At 50.6% G+C, this 18,698-nt stretch overlaps 1 protein-coding gene across 7 annotated transcripts in view; it reads left to right on the top strand.

Moving 5' to 3' along the window:
* The window catches only part of CLIP1 (CAP-Gly domain containing linker protein 1), a 94,512-nt gene that overhangs the window by 63,843 nt on the left and 11,971 nt on the right, over nt 1-18,698 (top strand). For 5 of the 7 annotated variants that reach the window (XM_054695378.1, XM_054695379.1, XM_054695381.1 and 2 more), the window contains 4 exons: nt 840-3,107; nt 4,127-4,243; nt 6,259-6,365; nt 10,173-10,293. In XM_054695378.1, the coding sequence (XP_054551353.1) occupies nt 840-3,107; nt 4,127-4,243; nt 6,259-6,365; nt 10,173-10,293 (2,613 nt within the window). The remainder of the gene's footprint in view (nt 1-839; nt 3,108-4,126; nt 4,244-6,258; nt 6,366-10,172; nt 10,294-18,698) is intronic. The other 2 variants (XM_054695382.1, XM_054695383.1) reach the window with 1 other exon arrangement.

Below are 18,698 nucleotides of genomic sequence, written 5' to 3'. Positions count from 1 at the left end.
CAGACCTCTCCTGTCTCGCCCACTGCTCCCCTCAGCAGTGTATTTCATCAGTCTGCCTGTTCTGTTCCCCACTCTGTCTCTGGTGAATCCTCTCACCCTCCTGCACCTTTGGCCTGTGCCCCAGCTCTTGTATAAATAAATCTTTAAAAAAAAAAAAAGAATTTCAGGATAACTGTGGAAAGTTCTGGATAGCACTGGTCTAGATACTGTGGTTACATTGTTCTATAAGCCAATCCATTTTGAAAAGATAACTCAACTATTAAATGATTTGTGAATCTGGCTGTATCCTGCCTAGCTACTGCCAAACTAATCCATTTTTAAAAGAAAAAGAAGGTTGAGTCGCCAACCCTAGCTGACAGACCTGTGTGTGAGGATGCCCGGCAGGTGCGATCCTGCAGGTAGTTTCTGTCCCCTCCCCCTCACCTCTTTTGGGTCAAAACATACTCACTTTTTGTAAGCCTTGGAATTGTACTTTTAAAAATTCTGCTATGAATCCTTTCTATAAGCAAAGTAATGAAATAATTGGAATGGCAGAAAAGAATCTTATCCCTGATATCAAAATCAAACTTTGCCTTTTTCTCCTATCAGGAATAATTTCAGAAGCTGTTTCAAGTATCCAATAGGCCAATTATTAGCCCTTTGCAAAGCTAAAGATGCCTTTTATTGTCCTTGTGTGAGCTCCGTCTGTCCAGTTCCTTTCCCTTGTCCGGATGTTTCCTGTGACATTTAGTGAGACATCTTTCAACTGTTACAGTTTAGGTGACATTAGTTACCTGGGCTTGCATTTGTCTGCTTGACTTCATTTTTGTTTCCATTCTTTCCATCTTTTGTTTCTGTAGTCGCTAACCTATTTGTTAACATCAGCCAAAAAAGAGCTTGAACTAATGGCAGAAGAGCTGAGGGGGCTGAAATCAGAGAAGCAGCTTCTGGCGCAGGAGGGCAATGCTTTAAAGTTAGAGAAAGGTTCACTGTTATCCAAGCTTATGGAGGTGGAAGCCAAAATTACTGTGCTTCAGGAAGACCAGCAGAACCTGTGGTCAGTGAATGAAGCTCTTAATTTAGAAAATGAGAAAGTCTTAGAAGAACGGCAAAATGCTGAAAAGCTTTATCAGCAGGAACAGCTCAGTAAAGAAGTTTTGGCTGTTGAGAGAGAGAGACTACTCGAAGAAATCAACAGTGCACAGGAAGAACTTTTAAAGATAAATGTGGAGAATGAGTCTCTGCGAGCCTCCGAGGTGAGCCTGCACGCGCTAGTGGAAGAACTCCGGTGCAGCAAAGAGGAAATGATGGCTGAGTCCAGGAAGGCCCGGGAAGAAAAGGGTCAGCTGGAGGATCGTGTCAAGAGGCTCGTCAAGGAAAACCTTGCCTTGGCTACAGATAAGGACGAGATTATTGAGAAGCTTCAGAGCTCTTACAAAGAGCTTGTTAAAGACCAGCAGACCTTGGTGCAGGAGGTGGAAGACCTCACGGCCGAGAAGAAGTCAGCATTAGAGAGACAATCGGCTCTTGACCACATGTGCACAGCCCTCCAGGGGGAAAGAGACGGTCTTGCTCAGAGTAACAAAGACCTGCAGTTTGAGAAGGAAGTGCTGCTTGGAGAGCAGGAGAAACTCAACGCCAGCCTGGAGGCCGCCCTCCAGGTTCAACAGCTGCTCAGCACGGAAGCCACCAGTCTTCGCGCCCAGCTGGACGGCAGCAGCAAAGCGCTGAGGAAGGCAGAGCTGGAGGCGCTGCAGCTACAGGCCACCAACTCCAGCCTCACGAAGGTGCTAGAGGAGATTAAGGCCAGCCGGGAGATCACAGACTCCGAGTGCCTTCAGCTCTTGCATGAGAAAGAAACCCTGGCCTCATCTGAGAGGAGGCTGTTGGCGGAGAAAGAAGAACTGCTCAGTGAGAATCACCTCATCTTGGAAAAACTCAACAAGTGCTCCGAGGAGGCCGCCCGCCTGGAGGTAAGCCTGAACGAGAAGATCACGTACCTCACTTCTGAGAAGGAGATGGTTTGCCAGAAAATGACTAAGCTCAGAAGGCAGCATGAGAGTCTCTTGAAAGAAAAGTCTGTACTGGAAATGCATAATGGCGACTTACTTGGCGAGAGGGAAAATTCCATCAAAGCCGTAGGAGACCTCAGAAGGAAGTATGATCTGGAGTCTGCAAACAGAAGAATCATCGTGCACGAGAAGATGAAGCTGCTGGGTGATCTCGACACCCTGAGGAAAGAGCTCCAGGAGAGGAAAAAGGAAAACCGGGACCTGGCGGCCAGCAAGTGTGAGCTGTCCCTGCTGCTGAAAGAGGCTCAGAATGCCAGAAAGAATCTGGAAAGGGAACACACCAATGTAGTGAGAGCCAAGGAGAGCTTGCAAGCCGAACTCAAGACTTGCTGCTCCGAGAAGAACATCTTGCTGAGGGACGGGTTGAACCTGCAGGAAGAGTGTCAGAAATTAAAGGAGGAGACGCAGGCAGTGCAGCAATCCTTGGCCCTAGAAAAAGAAGCCAGAGCAAAGGAAAAGGAGGCATCTGTGTTTGAAAGCAATAAACTGCACGGGAGGACGTTGCTCCTCGAGCGGGAGATGGAAGAACTAAGGGTGTGCACTAAGGAGCTCCGGGCTGAGAATTTCACACTGATCCAAGAGAAGACTAAATCAGAGCAGAGAGTGGTGGAGATAATCCAGGAGAAGGAACTCTTGAGTGCAGAAACGGCTCAACTTGCTGCCAATATAGAGACGCTGAAAAGTGATTTTGCTGTCCTGTCCAAGTCCAAGCTGGAACTGCAGGACCTCCACAGCTGCCTCACCAAGATCCTGGACGAGCTCCGGCTGAACCACGAGGTGACCCTGGCTGACCGCGCCAAGGTGGTGCAGGACAACAAGAGCCTGCTGGCTGAGATCCGAGAAGTGACGCTGAGAAGGGATGAGCTTCTGAAGGAAAAGGAGAAGCTGGCCGAAAGCTACTTCACCCTTCAGAAGGAGATCAGCCAACTGGCCAAAACCAACAGCCACATTTCATCCAATCTCCTGGAATCTCAAAATGAAAACCGTATTTTGAGGAAAGACAAGAGCAAGCTCACTCTTAAGATTAGAGAGCTCGAGACACTTCACTCATTTACGGTAAAGTAGGAGGTTCAGGTAGACAGCACCCGACTACTAACAACACACTAACACCGCCGCGGCTGAGGTGTGTGTCTTCACTGCCATGCCTGGAAATCACCCCATCTAATCAGTCGCTTACCTGTCTCCAGCTGTTTGTTACTACTTGAAAGGGCAATTCTTTACTAAATTGCTAACTGCAGTAGTTTGGGAAAAGAATTGCAAACTGTGAATAAGAAGGATATAGTTTTTGATTAATTAAGGAGAGATTTTCATGAAGAAGCCAACTGTATTTCTTAAAGGCTTAAGAGCAATGGTGACAGGGCGCTGTTGCATAAATTAAAACATAGTATCTTTCATTGGCTTTTAATTATTAGATTGTATCTATTTGGCGTAGAAATTTTCCCTGTGAAATCTTCCATTAGTAAGTAGGGAACACAGACTTGCTATCAGCTTTATTTGACTGCATGAAATTGTCAGCAAGTGCCTGAAAAGATTGTGATTTATTTTTATGATTATTTTTCTCCTACATGGATTTGTCTGTAAATGCACATTATCTTTCTTATTCACAGCCATGTTTATATTCATTCTCCACAGCTCTTCTTGACTCTTCCATTCAGTGCTTCTCATGAAACACTTGAGCCCCACATGAATATTTGCCCAAATAGTTTTAATTCTATTTGAAAAATTCCAAACCTGAATTCTGAGTGACTTCCAAAGCCTCAGATTTGAAAATGGCAAGAACAGCCTTCTAACTGTGCTTGAGAAAATCCAGACACTGATGAGCTTGACCTTGGAGCCTGTCCAGGAGGATGTTGGTGTAGGCAGGGTGGAGAATGTGTTGAATGCATGGGTTACAGTGGGCTCACTGAAAAATGGCATGAGAAGGGTCTAATTTTGCTCTACTCCAGAGTAGAGGCCTTTCCTGTTGTGTCCTGTGTGGGGTGGGGTTGGTGACCAGGTCCCCCCGGCACTGAGCCCCACCCGGCAGCCCAGGGAGGGGTGTCCCCCATCCTCACGGTGCTTTCTTGTCTGTTCAGACGGCTCAGACAGCAGAAGACGCCCTGCAGATAATGGAGCAGATGACCAAAGAGAAGACGGAAACTCTGGCCTCCTTGGAGGACTCCAAGCAAACAAATGAAAAACTGCAGAATGAAGTAATCAGATTTAAATGGCTTTTTGTACGAAGGACAGCTTATCGACTCCACGGAATATTTGATCACTAACTCAGGATTGTTTATTTTTTGAAGCGTAGTCTCATGCAGGTTTGGTGTATGCAAGTGGAATCGAATGTGCACCAGAACGTGATAATATTAAATAAAGCTTATTACTTCCTTCTTTCTTAGTAGGAGAGACCTTTTAAAAATGAGGGGGAAACATTAAGAATGTGACGTCCCCTGATAATTGTTCGGCAGTAGAGCTGATGAGGCTGGTGATGGCCTCGGCTCCTGTAGCTTTAATTTTAATTTAATTTAATTTTAATTTTAAGTCACATACATTATTTCCCCTCAACTTTCTCCTGGCATTAGGCTGCTGAGTTCCATTCCTCAGCCCTAGCTCGACAGAGGCCCAGTTCAGTACCACTTCCCTCCCGTGTTATCTTGATTGAGTCGCGTTTGGGTCTTAGACAAATCTGCAGCATCAAGATAATTTTGGTTCCATCCACAAGTGGCATTTCTCATCCCTGTACTGTTCTTGGGTCGCTCCCCCCCTCCTCTGAACTCAAAGCGACCCTTTCTTTGGAAGCTGCTGCTACATGCTCAGCAGATTGACTTGCTGAAATAGTTGTGTGAAGTTTTTTGCACTTGAGACATTTTTTTTTAAGTGCGAGGCAGGTAAGACATGGAGGAAGGAAAGCCAGCGAGGACACGGCCACGCTGACTAGCTCCCGTGGAACTAGGCCTTCTCACTGCGGAAGGCCAAAGAAGGAACTCTGTAAAGGCATGAAATTTTGAGATAACCGTAAGGTAAATAAAACTTAACAAGCAAAGGAGCACCTTTGTAGGATGAGAGAAGGCGGCGTAAGGAAAAGATAGGAAAGTGTTAAAAAAACACAGATAAAGCGGCCGCTTGAGTAGAAGAGCAGATTTGAGGGTAGGTCTCTAACCTCTGAGGACAGAATGTGGAGTCTTACCTACTTCCATAATTTTCCCCTTAGTGTCTTTCTTAGGAATTGTTTTTTGTTTTTCTTACTCTGAATCTGGACGGGAAAGGGCACTGAAAGGAAGACGGTGGTTAAGGCCCTTTCTGGGCTCCTAACTGGTGACACGTGGCCCCGCCTGAGGTGCTAACTGCACAAATCCCCCAGGAGGCCAGTAGGGTGACCCGGCCGCCCCTGCCCTGGACACCCACACCTAGCTGGGGAGCACCCGTGGAACCCCACCTCTCCCCGCAGCCCATGGTGGCTTGCACCCCCCTACTCGGGTCCAGCTTCCCCACCAGGAGCTGGGCCTCCGGCCACTGCACCCCCACAGGAGGCCACGGGCTGTGCGGTGTGAGCGCTTTCCGGTCTCACATGTGGCTTTTTCTTTTTCAGATCAAGGTTCAAATGGATAACTAAATCTTTTCCCATTTACTTTTTTTCTCATTCAAATCTCTTTTGTAATGAGGACAATATAAATTTGGTACCAATGTTGGAAAAGACCGTATTATTATTAATTTTTTTTTTTGTGGGACCCTCGCTGGCGACCGGGGAACGAACAGGTGCTGCAGAGGCTGCGGGCAGCCTTGCAGCCCAGCGCTCAACCGCTGGGCCACCAGGGGAGGCCCAAGACCATATTATTATTTTTTAAGTGGGTTAGAAAGGGGGTTCTTCTCATTATAAAGAATAATCCTTGCTGATTATTTATGGATTTTTTTTAAGATGCTTCAACTGGAAAATTGCTAATTATACATAGGTGAGCGGGACCTGCTTATTTATGTAGAAGTTCCGCATGCCATTTTGGCCAGGAGTACAGGAGCTGCCTGACTAAATGTTAGGGGGAGGGAATGCAATTTATAAAAGATTTGGTCACCTGTGATTTCTTCTCCCAGGTGACTTTTAATTTTGATTTTGCAAGTAACTCATTTCTCCTCCCTTTTTAACATGTATTTTCATTTATAATTTGCCTTTCCAGTCTTGTCTTTGGAAAATGAAATAATTTCATCAAGTCTTTTTCTCTTGGTCTTTAAGTTGGATACACTTAAAGAAAACAACTTGAAAAATGTGGAAGAACTGAACAAATCCAAAGAACTTCTGACTGTGGAGAATCAAAAAATGGAAGAATTCAGGAAAGAAATGTAAGTTGAGCTCCTTTGAGGGAAATTATGGAATTTGTTGGAACTCACAAAAGTGAACAGTGCCAGTTACTTAAGAACCACTTGACAAGAACATAAAGTAAAATACTCCTGCGGACCTGAGCGCCCCCACCCTTCCCACACAGAGATGTTAGAGGAACAAAGTGAAATAAGCCTGGTGATGGGTCAGGACACAAGGGGGGTGTGTGTGGCCACATGAACCCTGGGACCATGCACTGAAGTGGGAGCCTGTCACCGTGGCACCTGCCCAGTAGCCGGTCTTGACGCTGGGAAAGTCACACCCTTTATTAATACACCCCTCAAAGCCCTTCCCATGGAGGGGCCTCCCTGGTGGCGCAGCGGGTTGAGCGCCGCTCTGTGAAGCTGTCTGCAGCCTCTGCAGCGCGGATTCAATTCCCAGCTGGCCAGGGAGATTCCTGCATGGCACGGCAGACCTCTCCTGTCTCCCTGCTGCTCCCCTCAGCAGTGTCTTTGGTCCGTCTGCCTGTTCTGCTCCCTACTCTGTCTCTGGTGGATTCTCTCACCCTCCCATGCCTCTGACTGTACCCCAGTTCTTGTATAAATACATAAATCGTGAAAAAAAAAAAAAAACCCTTCCCATGGAGAAAAAAGAAAAAAAACAGCATGTCACTTTCAAGATTACCAATAATCTTGATTTTCAGAGTAATCAGATCATCTAGCATGGAAGTGGGGTGCGTGTGAAATGACATGAGCAGAGCCTGGAAAGATGCTCACTAATCCAGTGCTACTTCCCAGCCAGGCTGAGCTCAGGGCAACAGGCTGCCCAGGTTTCCTTTCTCAGCACCACCACTTATCCTTTAAGTTTGGGGTCATGGTTATTGATTTTTATCTGGATTTTTTTAAGGATTTATTTTATTTATACATGCAGGAGCTGGGGTACAGGCCAGAGGTGCAGGGAGTGAGAGGATTCACCAGAGACAGTGGGGAATAGAACAGGCAGATCCACTGAAACACACTGCTGAGGGGAGCAGCGGGGAGACAGGAGAGGTCTGCTGGCCATGTGGGTAGCTCCCCGGCCGCGGATCGAACTCAGGCCATAGAGGCTGCAGATAGCTTGATAGCGCTTATCTTTAACCCCTGCACCACCAGGGAGGTCCCTTATCTGGCATTTTTAAACTGAAAAAATTTAAAATCTCTGAGTCTGGTGAATGTTTCAATATGTCCATCACGCTAGGTCCGGTGAAGCTGGGAGGGACATGTGCTCCTGGCCCGCGAGGGTTTATCATTTTCTTCCAGGTCGGGCCAATCCAATAGTTAAGATTTAAACAGAAAAAAAGCATCACTTCTAAACTGCTCTCTTAAGACATCATCCTCAATCCTGTTTATTCATAAAGCTTGGATTAAACTAGAAGGCGAGTGATACTTGTGTGATACTTAACACAGTGAGTGATACTTAACACAGAGTGATACTTGCCAAGAGGGATTCGGGTGTCAGGAGAGACCTCTTGCTGTGTCCCCGCCTCCGGGCCCTCTGGGTCCTCTGGGCTGTGCTGGGTGACAGAGGGGCAGTGCTAGGGTGGACCTGGCCAGGACGGTCTTGGGAGTTGGCCCCTCTCCTGCAGGGCTCCTCAGGAGTCTTTTGCGACAGCCCCTTTGGGTCTGGTCCTCGCCCGCTCCAGGCCCTTGGTGTAGGGTGGTCTCGCTCCATTACCAAGAAAATCATTTTTGTGCCCCCTTCACTGAATGAATAGTAAACACTCTTGCCTTGTGCTACGGGAACTAAGCACAGGGAACCGGAGACCGTGGCCCGCTGTGGCCCCTCGCTCACTTGCCTGCCTCGCTCCCATGCCCTTCCCCAGAGCGTGGGCCCTGCGGGTGCAGCGCAGTGGGGAGGACCCCAGGATGCCTACCTGCCAGCTTGAAAACTGACAGTCTTTTGTTTCCTGATGTCTTGTCATGTAGAAAGAAAAGTAGCTCAAAAATTTGTTAGCAGTACATTTGCAGGTATTTCCGGAATCATCCCTTAGACTCTTTCCAGGAGCTGGGCTATCAGAGCCTCCTCCACGCACGGCCCCTCTGTTCTCAGAAGCAGTGAGGGGGTTTCCGTGTTTGAGGCACATCTGAGGTCTCCGCCCGCCCTCGCCCCGGCTCTCTGGCCCCTACGACATGCTGACTTTGTGATTTGGGCCAGATCTTTGCCTCTCCCCCAGCTTCGGTGTTCTCGCCTTTAAAATAGTAATCATGACGTTAACCTCCTTGGACTTTGAGGATTAAGTGAAAAAGTGTACACGAACACATTTTGCAAATCTTGAAATAGTAAATATTTGTTAAATCAATACTAAGAGGATCTTTTGATAATTCTTTGACTCCTTGTTTTGATTTTTCCTTATTATGGACTGTTAATAGAGAAAGCAAGGATTTAAGAAACTTAAAAAAAGAAAATGTTTAAAAGGGAAAGAGCAGGATCACAGATTTATTACCGACAGGCCACAAATGCTGTGTGAAGGCAGAGAACCCAGAGGTTTTGCTTTCGATGATTTCATAAAATGAGAGATGTAAAATCTCATGTGTCAAGAACTAATGAACTTTGACCCAAAGATGAAGTTTAGCTGGTGTGTGTGTCTCTGTCTGTATTTGGATCCATAATTAAAATCAAGCCTCCTAGCTTTTGAATTTCTGATTCTGGAAATCCCTACTCAGTTTTTTCTTCACTTGCTAAATGAACATCAATGTAAAATCCCTCATTTAATGTACTAGAAGAATTTTTGTACAGATCTATCCAACCAAGTCTTCCTGACTTTCTCCCAGCGTGCGTGCCATGGGTGGATGGAGAATTAGAGACTAAGGACTCGGAGGGGACCGCGCAGCCACCCTTAGACAATGGCAGTCAAAAATAGACATGTTCATGCAGCACGGATGGGTTCACACCCACTGACTCGATTCAGAATCCAGCCACCGGGACAGGCCGCTAAATGCAGTTTAGCCAGCACAGACTTCAGATTCATAATCGCATCAAAACCTTCTAGGGCATCAAACTAAAATGCAGTGATCAAATGCTTGTAATACCCTCATGTAAAGGGTCATAATTTGGGATATGCATTTTGGACTAACTTTAGTTTTGGGAAGATGTCTAGTGAATGTGCTCATCCCCCGTTTCAGTGCTGATGTTCGTGATGCAGGCCAGCGGGGCTCTGTTCTCACTTGCTCCCCGAGTGTAGGTTAGTGCAGGGGGATGACCTTCCAAATAAAACACCTGGCACATAATTAGAAAACTGCATTTTCTTTGGGCATCCCACCTCAAGTTGTTCTAAAAATAGGTTCAGACTCACGCCAGCACCTGACTCTGATGGATACTGGCACATGGGACGATCAGATTTTCACTTGTTGGGAGAGACGCACGGCAGATCGGGGCAGTGAGAGCCGCGCGCCTCGGCGGTGAAGCCTTCGCCAGCGCAGTGGGCTGGCATCTGACTCCCTGGTGGGCAGTCCTGGAGAGGATTCCTGACCGTTTCCATCCATCATTTATTTTATAGTAACATCGCCGTCACTGTGGGGATGCTTGGAGCCGGGTGCTTGTGGGCGGTGAGAGTGTGCACAGAGCGCTCATCGGGTTTAAAATAAATGTCATCGCTGGGGGCGACCGGCCCCCACCAGAGGTCAGCGCCGCTTGGCCCCCGAGCCCGCAGGCCACAGCGCCTCCCAGTAGAGTGGATCCTGTCAGGCACGTGACCCAGATATATTTTCCTCTGTGCTGTGAAGCTGGTCGTCTCCCACAGTTTCCTTGCCTGTCTTGTTTCTATGGTAACCCTGCGCTCACTGTCCTTGCAGAGAAACCCTAAAGCAGGCAGCAGCTCAGAAGTCCCAGCAGCTTTCAGCGTTGCAAGAAGAGAACGTGAAACTTGCCGAGGAGCTGGGGAGAAGCCGGGACGAGGTCTCCAGTCATCAGAAGGTCAGTGGGCCGGGCCGGGCCGCTCTGCCGGGCCTGTCCCTCCCGGCGGCGGTGCCGGAGCTCCGCCAACGGGCGGGTGCGGGTGGGTGGTTCCAGTGGGAGCCCAGTTACCTGGGTTATGTGTCTCCTTGTTTTTAAGTGGCTGCGGTAGCACCTGGGGGAGGAGTGAGCGGGCAAGTGGAAAATAAAATCTTTGTGAGATGACCTCATACCATGCTTTCAGACGGGCCGGGGTAATGCCTTCTCCCTGCACTTAACTGCTTGGATTTCAAAATGATTTTTCCCATTTTCCCCCCATCAAATTTAGTTTGAAGGAAACAGATTCCCAGACCATTGATTTGGTGTGAGGGTCAGTTGCTGGTTTGAAATACTATCATACTTTTCTTTAAATTAAAAAATTCAAAGGCATTCCCTGGGGTGTGTCCCTGCGGGGTGCGCCTGAGCGTGGAGGGGCCTGCGCTGCCCGTTTGCGCCTGTTTTCAGACAGCACAGGCTTCTGGCAAGTTGGCCAGACCTGGAGCAGAACTGATTTAAGTGGAGACTATATTTTGCTTTTCATCTTTGACACCTGAGCCAAAGTGCTAAATAGCCAGCCACATCTGACCTCAGAGAAGCAGCTCAAAATGCAGTTTTAAGCGAAACTTCCTATGCGGTCATGGACCCTGGTGGGGCACTTCCAGGGGATGGTGTCCGCTAGGGTGGCTCTGAATCCCCACTGACGGGGTACAGTGGGTGGGGAGCACTTTTTGGCGAGTTGAATTCAGACTGTGAGGCCTTCCCATTGACTTTTCCACAACTCCCTGACTGCGAGTGAGGCCACGTCCCTCCGGACTCTGGGGTGATGCTGCCGCTGGGTTCGGCTGCTCAGGTGTGCTGGCACTCGCCAGTGACAGGTACAGGGAGGGGCAGTTGTCTCTCTCAGTCTCCACAGCACCCCGAGATGGCACGGCTGTTGCCCCTGCCCCTGGCAGTGGGGAAACGGAAGCAGAAAGAAGGCAGTGACTGGCTTAACTCAGCTGACAGTGTCCAAAGATGCTCGGTTGCTTTCTGGCTGGGTCCGGGAAAGACTCGAGGCGTAGACCTAAGTGGTGCGGTGCCCCCCCTCTCATTGCCCCCTCCTTTCGTTGGGGTGTGAGACCCTGGAGTTCTTGAGAAACAGAGGCCCTTTGCCCCGAGGGCTTCTTCATTTCCCAGCACAAACTCTCCTAAAACATCGGGCGCCTCTGACAAGGGAAGTGCTGTCACATTCCCCGGCCTGTTTGATCTCTGCTCATGAGCCTCTGCAGCGAGGGTGGGTCCCCAGCCCATGGACACACAGAGGCTGCCCTCCCTGCTCCTGGTGACCTTGGCTGGAACCTCCCTGGAGGCTGTAGGGCGAGGCCTCCAGGCCCTTCTCTCCTGCACATTGGGATGTGAATTACCATGCTGCTGAAGAGACTTTGAGAACAAAAACGTCAGAATCAGTGACTTCGAAGGGTGTTGGAAAACTGCCTTGAAGAACCACCAAGACAGTGACTTTCCCTTTAGGAGCGGGGTGGCCTGTGCTTACTGGGGAGGATGGCGGCGTGAGCGGAACCATCACCAGCCTGGCCAACAGAGGCCGGGTGTGGATGCCATGGAGGACTCAGTGCCTCCCTGCTCGGCACCCCTTCCAGAAGAGTGGACACCAGCTCCTGTCTCAAACAGCTGAGTGTAAAGAATACGGGTTGATTTTTTGGCTCCATTTCTCATATTGTACAATCTCCAAGAATCCAGAGTCCCTGTGCTTCTGAAAAATTGTGAATTTTCACCATGTTCTTTTTCACAGTCCAGCCAGGTGGTCAGCTGGTCACGTTCAGAAGCATTGGCAGTGTGGGCAGAAGCCTCGTTGTTGAGCAGGAAACCATCATGATCATAGTGTAGGACAGCAGAGGTGCGGTGGACACAAGCTGGTGGGTGCTGACCAGGCCAGCTCTGTCCTGCTTCGCCACCAGCCCTGGGTTCCCTGACGTGTGCAGAGCCCGCAGCCCCTGCTGAGTTGGCCTGTGGATGGGAGCTGAGGCTCAGAAGCGGGTGGCCTCCAGGACTGAAGCGGGGCCGAGGGGAGGCGCTGTCCTGCCCTGGGGATGAAGCTGCCGTCTCTGACTTCGTAATTCCTGTTACCAAGATACAAAAAAGTGACCTCTGAGCTGCGATTGGCACAGATGGAGTCAAACTGTGCTGTTAAAACACCCTCTCTTCTATTGCTTCTTCCTCATTCAAATATTTCTTTCGTTCAGAAAACCCAGGACTTCCCAGAGTCTGTTCTGCATCCTAAAGGTCTTGCTGCCATTATTGGCTTGGGGTGTCCACTTGCTTCATCACGATGGCTGTTTTACTTCCTGTTCATCATTTTTACCTCACAGAATAAGCCTTTCGAGGTTTCTTACCCCAGCTCTCAGGAGGCCGGGACGCAAGCTTATGTGTCAGCATGAGAGTGCCCACCTCTGGGGCAGGGCCTTGTGGCGCGTCCTCTGAGTCTTGCTATAAGCAGGTGGTGTAGACAGTCCCGGGGCTGAGGATGGTCAGGAGCTGCACTAGCTATCTCCAGGTGAGATGGTACAGTTCCCGTTCATTCGACTGTGCCCCTCTGAGGAGGTGCTTTTCAACTAGGGGGACTTGTGTGACCTCCAGAACAGCTAGAAACTGTCTTTGTTGTCTGCTTCCCTGTTAGGCCTTCTCTTTTCCAACCAAAACCATCTGTGTTGCCACTCAGGTGGGACGTGTCACTTCAAGGGGGAGGGGAGGACAGAATTGGCGAGAACTGCAAGAGGCAGACATACTGGTTCTGGCGCCAGCAGTGACAGAATCATAGAACATCACACAGAAGTGCCTTGTGAGAGGCTGAGCCTGTTCTGCTGGTGCACGTGGGTCAGCCTGAGAACAGAGCTGGCCGGGGGGCTGGATTCTGAATGCTGCTGTGGTCACTGCCATCGTGTTGGCCTTCATCTTCTGTCTCCTGCTCGATGGCCTGCTGGTTCTGTGCTGGGGTGGTGGGTGTGTGTGTCTGCACATAACAAACTTCTCTGTCTTAACTATTTGACTATGTATTTAATGCACTCAGTGTTGGGTATCACCTCTGTCTAGTTCCAGAACTTTGTTACCACCTGTACAGGAAACCCCATAGTCATTTATTTATTTTTAAAGATTTATTTATGCATACAAGAACTATGCACACAAGAACTGCATACCCTGACTGGGGTACAGGCCCGAGGTGTGGGGGGTGAGAGAATTCACCAGAGACAGAGTGGGGAGCAGAACAGGCAGACGACAGAAAACACTGTGAGGGGAGCAGTGGGCAGGACTGGAGGGGTCTGCTGCCCCATGTGGGTAGCTCCCTGGCCAGGGATCGAACTCATGCTGCAGTGGCCCCGGATTGCTTCATAGGTTGTGTCTTAACCCCTTGTGCCACCAGCGAGGCCCCCCAGGGCCATTTAAAGAGTCCCTCTTCATTCCTCCCTCCTCTCAGCTCCGAGCAGCCACTCTTTCCTGTGTTTAGGTTTGCTTGTTTTGGACACTTTCTATCAATGGAACCATCTGCTCCGTGTGCTTTTGTGACTCGCTTTTTTGTTTATACTTAGCTTAATGTGTTCAAGATTCATCCAGAAGGGAGGCATTCTTTTTCCTGGCTGAGTAGTATTTTATTGAGTGGATGTACCATATTTTGCTTATTCATTTGCTTCAGCTATTTTAGGTCTCTTTTTTCCTCACAGACAGTTGCCTGTCCCTCCTGAAGTCTCTGTCCTGGCCTGTAGCTACTACCTCTACTGCCGCTCTGGGGGGGGAGGGCTCTGTAGCAGTGCTCGATGGCCCACATGCTGAGGACACGGCACAAGGACCCTGCTGTTCTCTGTGAACATCTGGCTCCAGCCCCACCCACACGCTTGGCTCTCCTCCCTCCATTCTCCACCCCTCACCTCCGCCACCCCTTGCCACTCAGAGCTGGGTTTCCCAGCTCTCCCTGCCCTCTCCCCGGGTTATTCCCTCACTGTCTCACAGAGCTGCGTCCCCAGGTCTCTCTGACCATCCTCAGGACATGGTCTCGGGCCGCTGCTTGTGCTCCTCTCCCCAGAGACGATGAGATAAGAGGGACTCATGGAACAGTGTGGAGTTTGGGTGAATGAGTACCTGGGAGATGAAGTGAATCTCCTTTATGGCCTGGGCCTTGGGTCCTGTTTTATAGAACAGAAGGCAGAGGCTTTGTAGCTAGGCGGGGGCGCCCGGTGCGCCAGGCAGGTCGTGGGGCCCCGGGTCAGTGAAGCCGTGGCTAGTGGAGTTCTTTTCCTGGAGATGCTAAAGATAGCCACAGTGATGTGGGTTCTGTAGAAATGGTCACCTTTGAAATACCTGATTTATCGTTCCCAGACCTCACATGTATCGGCCGGTAAGGATGGCAGACACTGGGCGCTGTCACTATGGAAACAGTGTGGCTTTTCCCCCTGGTTATTTGCAAAACGAGGTTACAGCTTGCAGGAAACTGGACAGGGATTAGATGACCTGACAGCTGCATTTCATCAGCTAGTGGGGTCTCGCTAACGGGGTCGCAGCAGACGCAGCATCCAGAAAACTGGGCTCATCCTCGAAGCTGGTCCACAGACCACTGCCGCCTTTCCAGTAAGCTCAGCCCCGACACGCGTGAAAGGGGAGACTCGACAGCGTGTCCTGCTTTGCTTTGGAGCCGTGGTGATCATCAGCCTCCCAGTGTGCATCTGGGCTCTGGGGCTGCCGGGCGGGGAGCGCTGGGGGCGGCTGGGCCACAGATGTCTCCCTTGATATGTAATGAATGCACTTTTTTGCCATTAAGAAACATTTCCAGGAAAATCTGGCAAAACCAATTGACTTCATGCTGTAAATGTTCAAATTGACAGCCAAGGACAGAAGCAAACTGTGATGTGACGTTTGACGCAGTGCTCCCGGCGCTCAGAGCAGAGGATGCAGGGAGCGAGCCCCCAGCTCTGTGCTCTAACCCGCCCTCGGGAGCCTCGTCCCTTTGGGGAAAGTTAGACTGAAGAGGTGAAGGGGGATCCCCAGGGAAAGCTCCGCAAGGCTAGAAGACTCTGGTCACGCGGGATCTAGCAGAGGCAACAAAGGCTGCTGGTTGTCTTTCCATGGCTGTTCTAGCCGGCAAGCTGTGGCCTGGGTAGCTGTGCATGTGGTGGGGTCTCAGCTGGGGTGGGGTGGGGCCGGGCACTCAGGAGAGCCTCCAGGAACCCCCTGCTCTCCCTCCTGCTCTCTGCCGCCTCATGTATCTTTTTCATGCTCTCGCAGGCAGCTGGCTTCTGTGCTGCGCAGCTTCCAGGAGGGGCTGGGAGCGGCAGGTGGGACCAGACAGCGGCCTTTACTCCTGTGGTTTTGTCTTTTCATTTGGCGCGCAGAGCTCAGCTCTCTCTCAGTGTGGCCGCATGCCCACTGCCAGTCAGGAGCGAGGCTGGGTCTCAGGACGGGGAGGGGCGGAGGAGCTGAGAACAGTGGCTGTCGTTGTCTAGGGCTGAAGGCCAGGGCCATGTCCTCGTGGGAACGGGCTCCCCCCTCAGGTGGCGTGACCAGGTGGCTCACCGACGGAAGGGTCCCGGAGGGCCTCTACACATCCGTGCCTGGCAGCGCTGCCCTGTCCCGCCTCTGGCTGCGGAACCGCACAGGCCACGCTGCCCGGCTTCCCGCAGTAGTTTGGAGGCGAAGATTAAAGGCGTCAGATAAGTCAGAAAGGTGCTGGGGAAAGGTCATCGGCATTCCGAGCCAGCGAGTGGGAGGCCAAGGTGGAGCAGCCCATCACGGGCACACGTGGCACCAACGAGGAGCAAGAAGGAAACTAGGGACCCACGAGAGGAGGGCCCTGGGCCACGAGGAAGCCCAGCCCATGGGAAGGGCTTCATGTGTTTGTGAAACTGAAGGGATCTCAATAAACGGGCCCAAGAGGAAGTGATGGAACACCACCGGAAGCGGCACAGAGAGAAACACTTTGAGACCCAGAACCACTCCACATCAGACAGATTCCTAAGAGCAGCAGATACAAACATCTAAAAATAGAAAAGAAAAACCCAAGCAAGTCAGTGGACACAGGAGGAGGCCGGCTCTGAGGACAGAGGTCACCAGTGAGCGGCCCTGAGCAGAGGACTCAACCAAGGCGCAGGAGGAGCCGGGGGGATCATGGGGGGATCTCTTTGAACCCGCAGACGGGAAGGACATGGATTGTTGTTGTGGGTTGTTATGGAAACCTAGCAAGTGAACCCAGAGCTAGAAATTGATCAAAGCAATTGACACCAAAAAATAGCCTGGTTATTGTTGAAATTCAAGTATGTAGAAATAATTCTTCCAAGCACGCAAGCAGATTCCTTTCAAGAAGCCAAAAACCTGGGCGGGGGGTGGGGGGAGATTCCACTGCAGCCACATTCAGTGCCTGAGAACTGGGGCTGTCTCCAAAGTTCTGAGAACATGAGAAACGGGGGAGAAGCAAGGCCGGCAGAGTGGACGTTGGTGCTGGCCAGGTGACAGCCTGGCCACCCGGGGGCTCGAGCTCAAGGGCCCTTCTAACTTGTCCCCCAGTTGGACTGGACAGCCAGTCCGTAGCCCCTGTTGGTCAGCTGGTCGCTGGAGCCGATCCATTCTGGGGAGAGAGTGTGACCCCGGCGGAGGCGCCTCAGTGGGCCTGGCTGACCGCCGGCGCTCCCTGCAGCTGTCCTCCAGGCCCGCCCTGAAAACGGGGTCCAGGCAACACGTCACTATGTCCACCCCTCTCCACTGAAAGGGCTCCTCCTCCTCCTCTTCCTTTCCCCCCATTCCCTCCTCCACTTCTAAGAGCAGAAGTCTGTCTGTCTGCGCGTGGGAGGTGAGACTAGAAATCCTCAGACAGGGCACGGTGAGCGTGTTCTGGGCTGTCAAGGTAGAGCTGCTATTTTGGACCGCAGAGCACTTGCTTGGAGAAGAGACAAAGAACCCAAATACAAACCAGTTGGCTGGGGAAGTCTCGAGGAAAGAATCAGCTGAGCGTTTGTTCGATTAGACTAGTTCAGCAGAGGCCTCGTTCTGTGAGAACCCGGCTCCCGAGAGCCTCAGTGTATCACCCCAAAGGCACATCCTGGCATGGTCACACTCTGCCGTGGCCGCTGAGCCTGGACTAGGTCCCCAGCATCTCAGAGGTGAGGGAGAAGCAGCGGGCAGAGCGGAGGGAGCCTGCCGTTCCCGCAAGGCTCCCCACCATTGGTGCTGCTGGGCCAGCAGCGGTAGGAGTTGTGCCTGATTCCAGGGCTGGGGCATTTTTAAAAATTTTCTTCGCATTCATTTTCCTGCCTTTTGCTTTTTAAACATGTCTAAATATTTCTGTGAATTGCTCTTGCAACCAGAGCCTCTATCGCGATGCCCTAGGAAAGTGGCATCTAAGTGAGAAAACTACCTTAACCTTGAAAGAGTTCATTAATAAATGTGATTTTTATGTGCAAGACATACATGTGTCTGTCTATTTAAGAACTTTTGAAATCTGAAGACCTTGTAGCCAGGCACGTACATAACTGATACGTAATCAGAAATAAGGCTATTCACGCGAGTAGCTTAAATCCAGGGTTGCTGGAAGCATAGTCTTTGGTATTATCCTTTGATTAAAAAATACCACCCCCACCCCCTACAGGAGCATTCTGTCAGCCCTTTATCTTGCTGGCAGTGGGACTCCGCGTGGCGCAGGCCGGGGTGGACGTGCATTTCCTCTCTCATGGTCAGCTGGACCCTTATGCACGCCCCTCCACAGAACAGTGGCATTTTAGAGCTAAAGGGGATGGGACTTCTTCTGAGCCTCTTTATTCTGTAGGTGACAAACAGATGCCCAGGTGTGGAAGGCACCAGGTGAGGCCCAGGAGGAGGCCGGCCTGTTCACAGCCCTCCTGGGCTGCTGTTAGTGACCCTTGACCTCTGTTGTTTTAACGAGGGAATATTCACTCATTCATTTAACAAACACCTTTTGGGGCCTTCCTGGTGGCGCAGGGGTTCAGTCTCAGCACTATGAAGCCACTGTGGCAGGAGTTCAATCCCCGGCCAGGGAGCTGACCCACATGGCGCAGCAGACCTCTCCTGTCTCCCCACTGCTCCCCTCAGCAGTGTACTTCAGTAGATCCGCCTGTTCTGTTCCCTGTTTTGTCTCTGGTGAATCCTCTCACTGCCCCCACACACCTCTGGCCTGAACCCCAGTTCTTGTATGCATAAATAAATGAAAATTTAAAAAAAAACACCTTTTGAAGCCTACGACCTGGAAGGTGCAGGCAGCTCAGGTGTTGTGACTTTAACTCTCAGGCCCATGAGGAAGGGGTCATTTACATCACAGAGTATTTGTAAACTAAGAACTGTGTGTCCCATGAGCAATGTCATTTGCTTTTCTCTCACCACCTGTGAGGCTCGACTCG

Source organism: Talpa occidentalis, unplaced genomic scaffold (assembly GCF_014898055.3).
Source record: "Talpa occidentalis isolate TD23 unplaced genomic scaffold, MPIMG_talOcc4v2.1 talOcc4.14, whole genome shotgun sequence".
NCBI classification, from domain to species: domain Eukaryota; kingdom Metazoa; phylum Chordata; class Mammalia; order Eulipotyphla; family Talpidae; genus Talpa; species Talpa occidentalis.
Note: the sequence above shows the minus strand (reverse complement) of the source record. Positions and strands in the feature narration are given on the sequence as shown.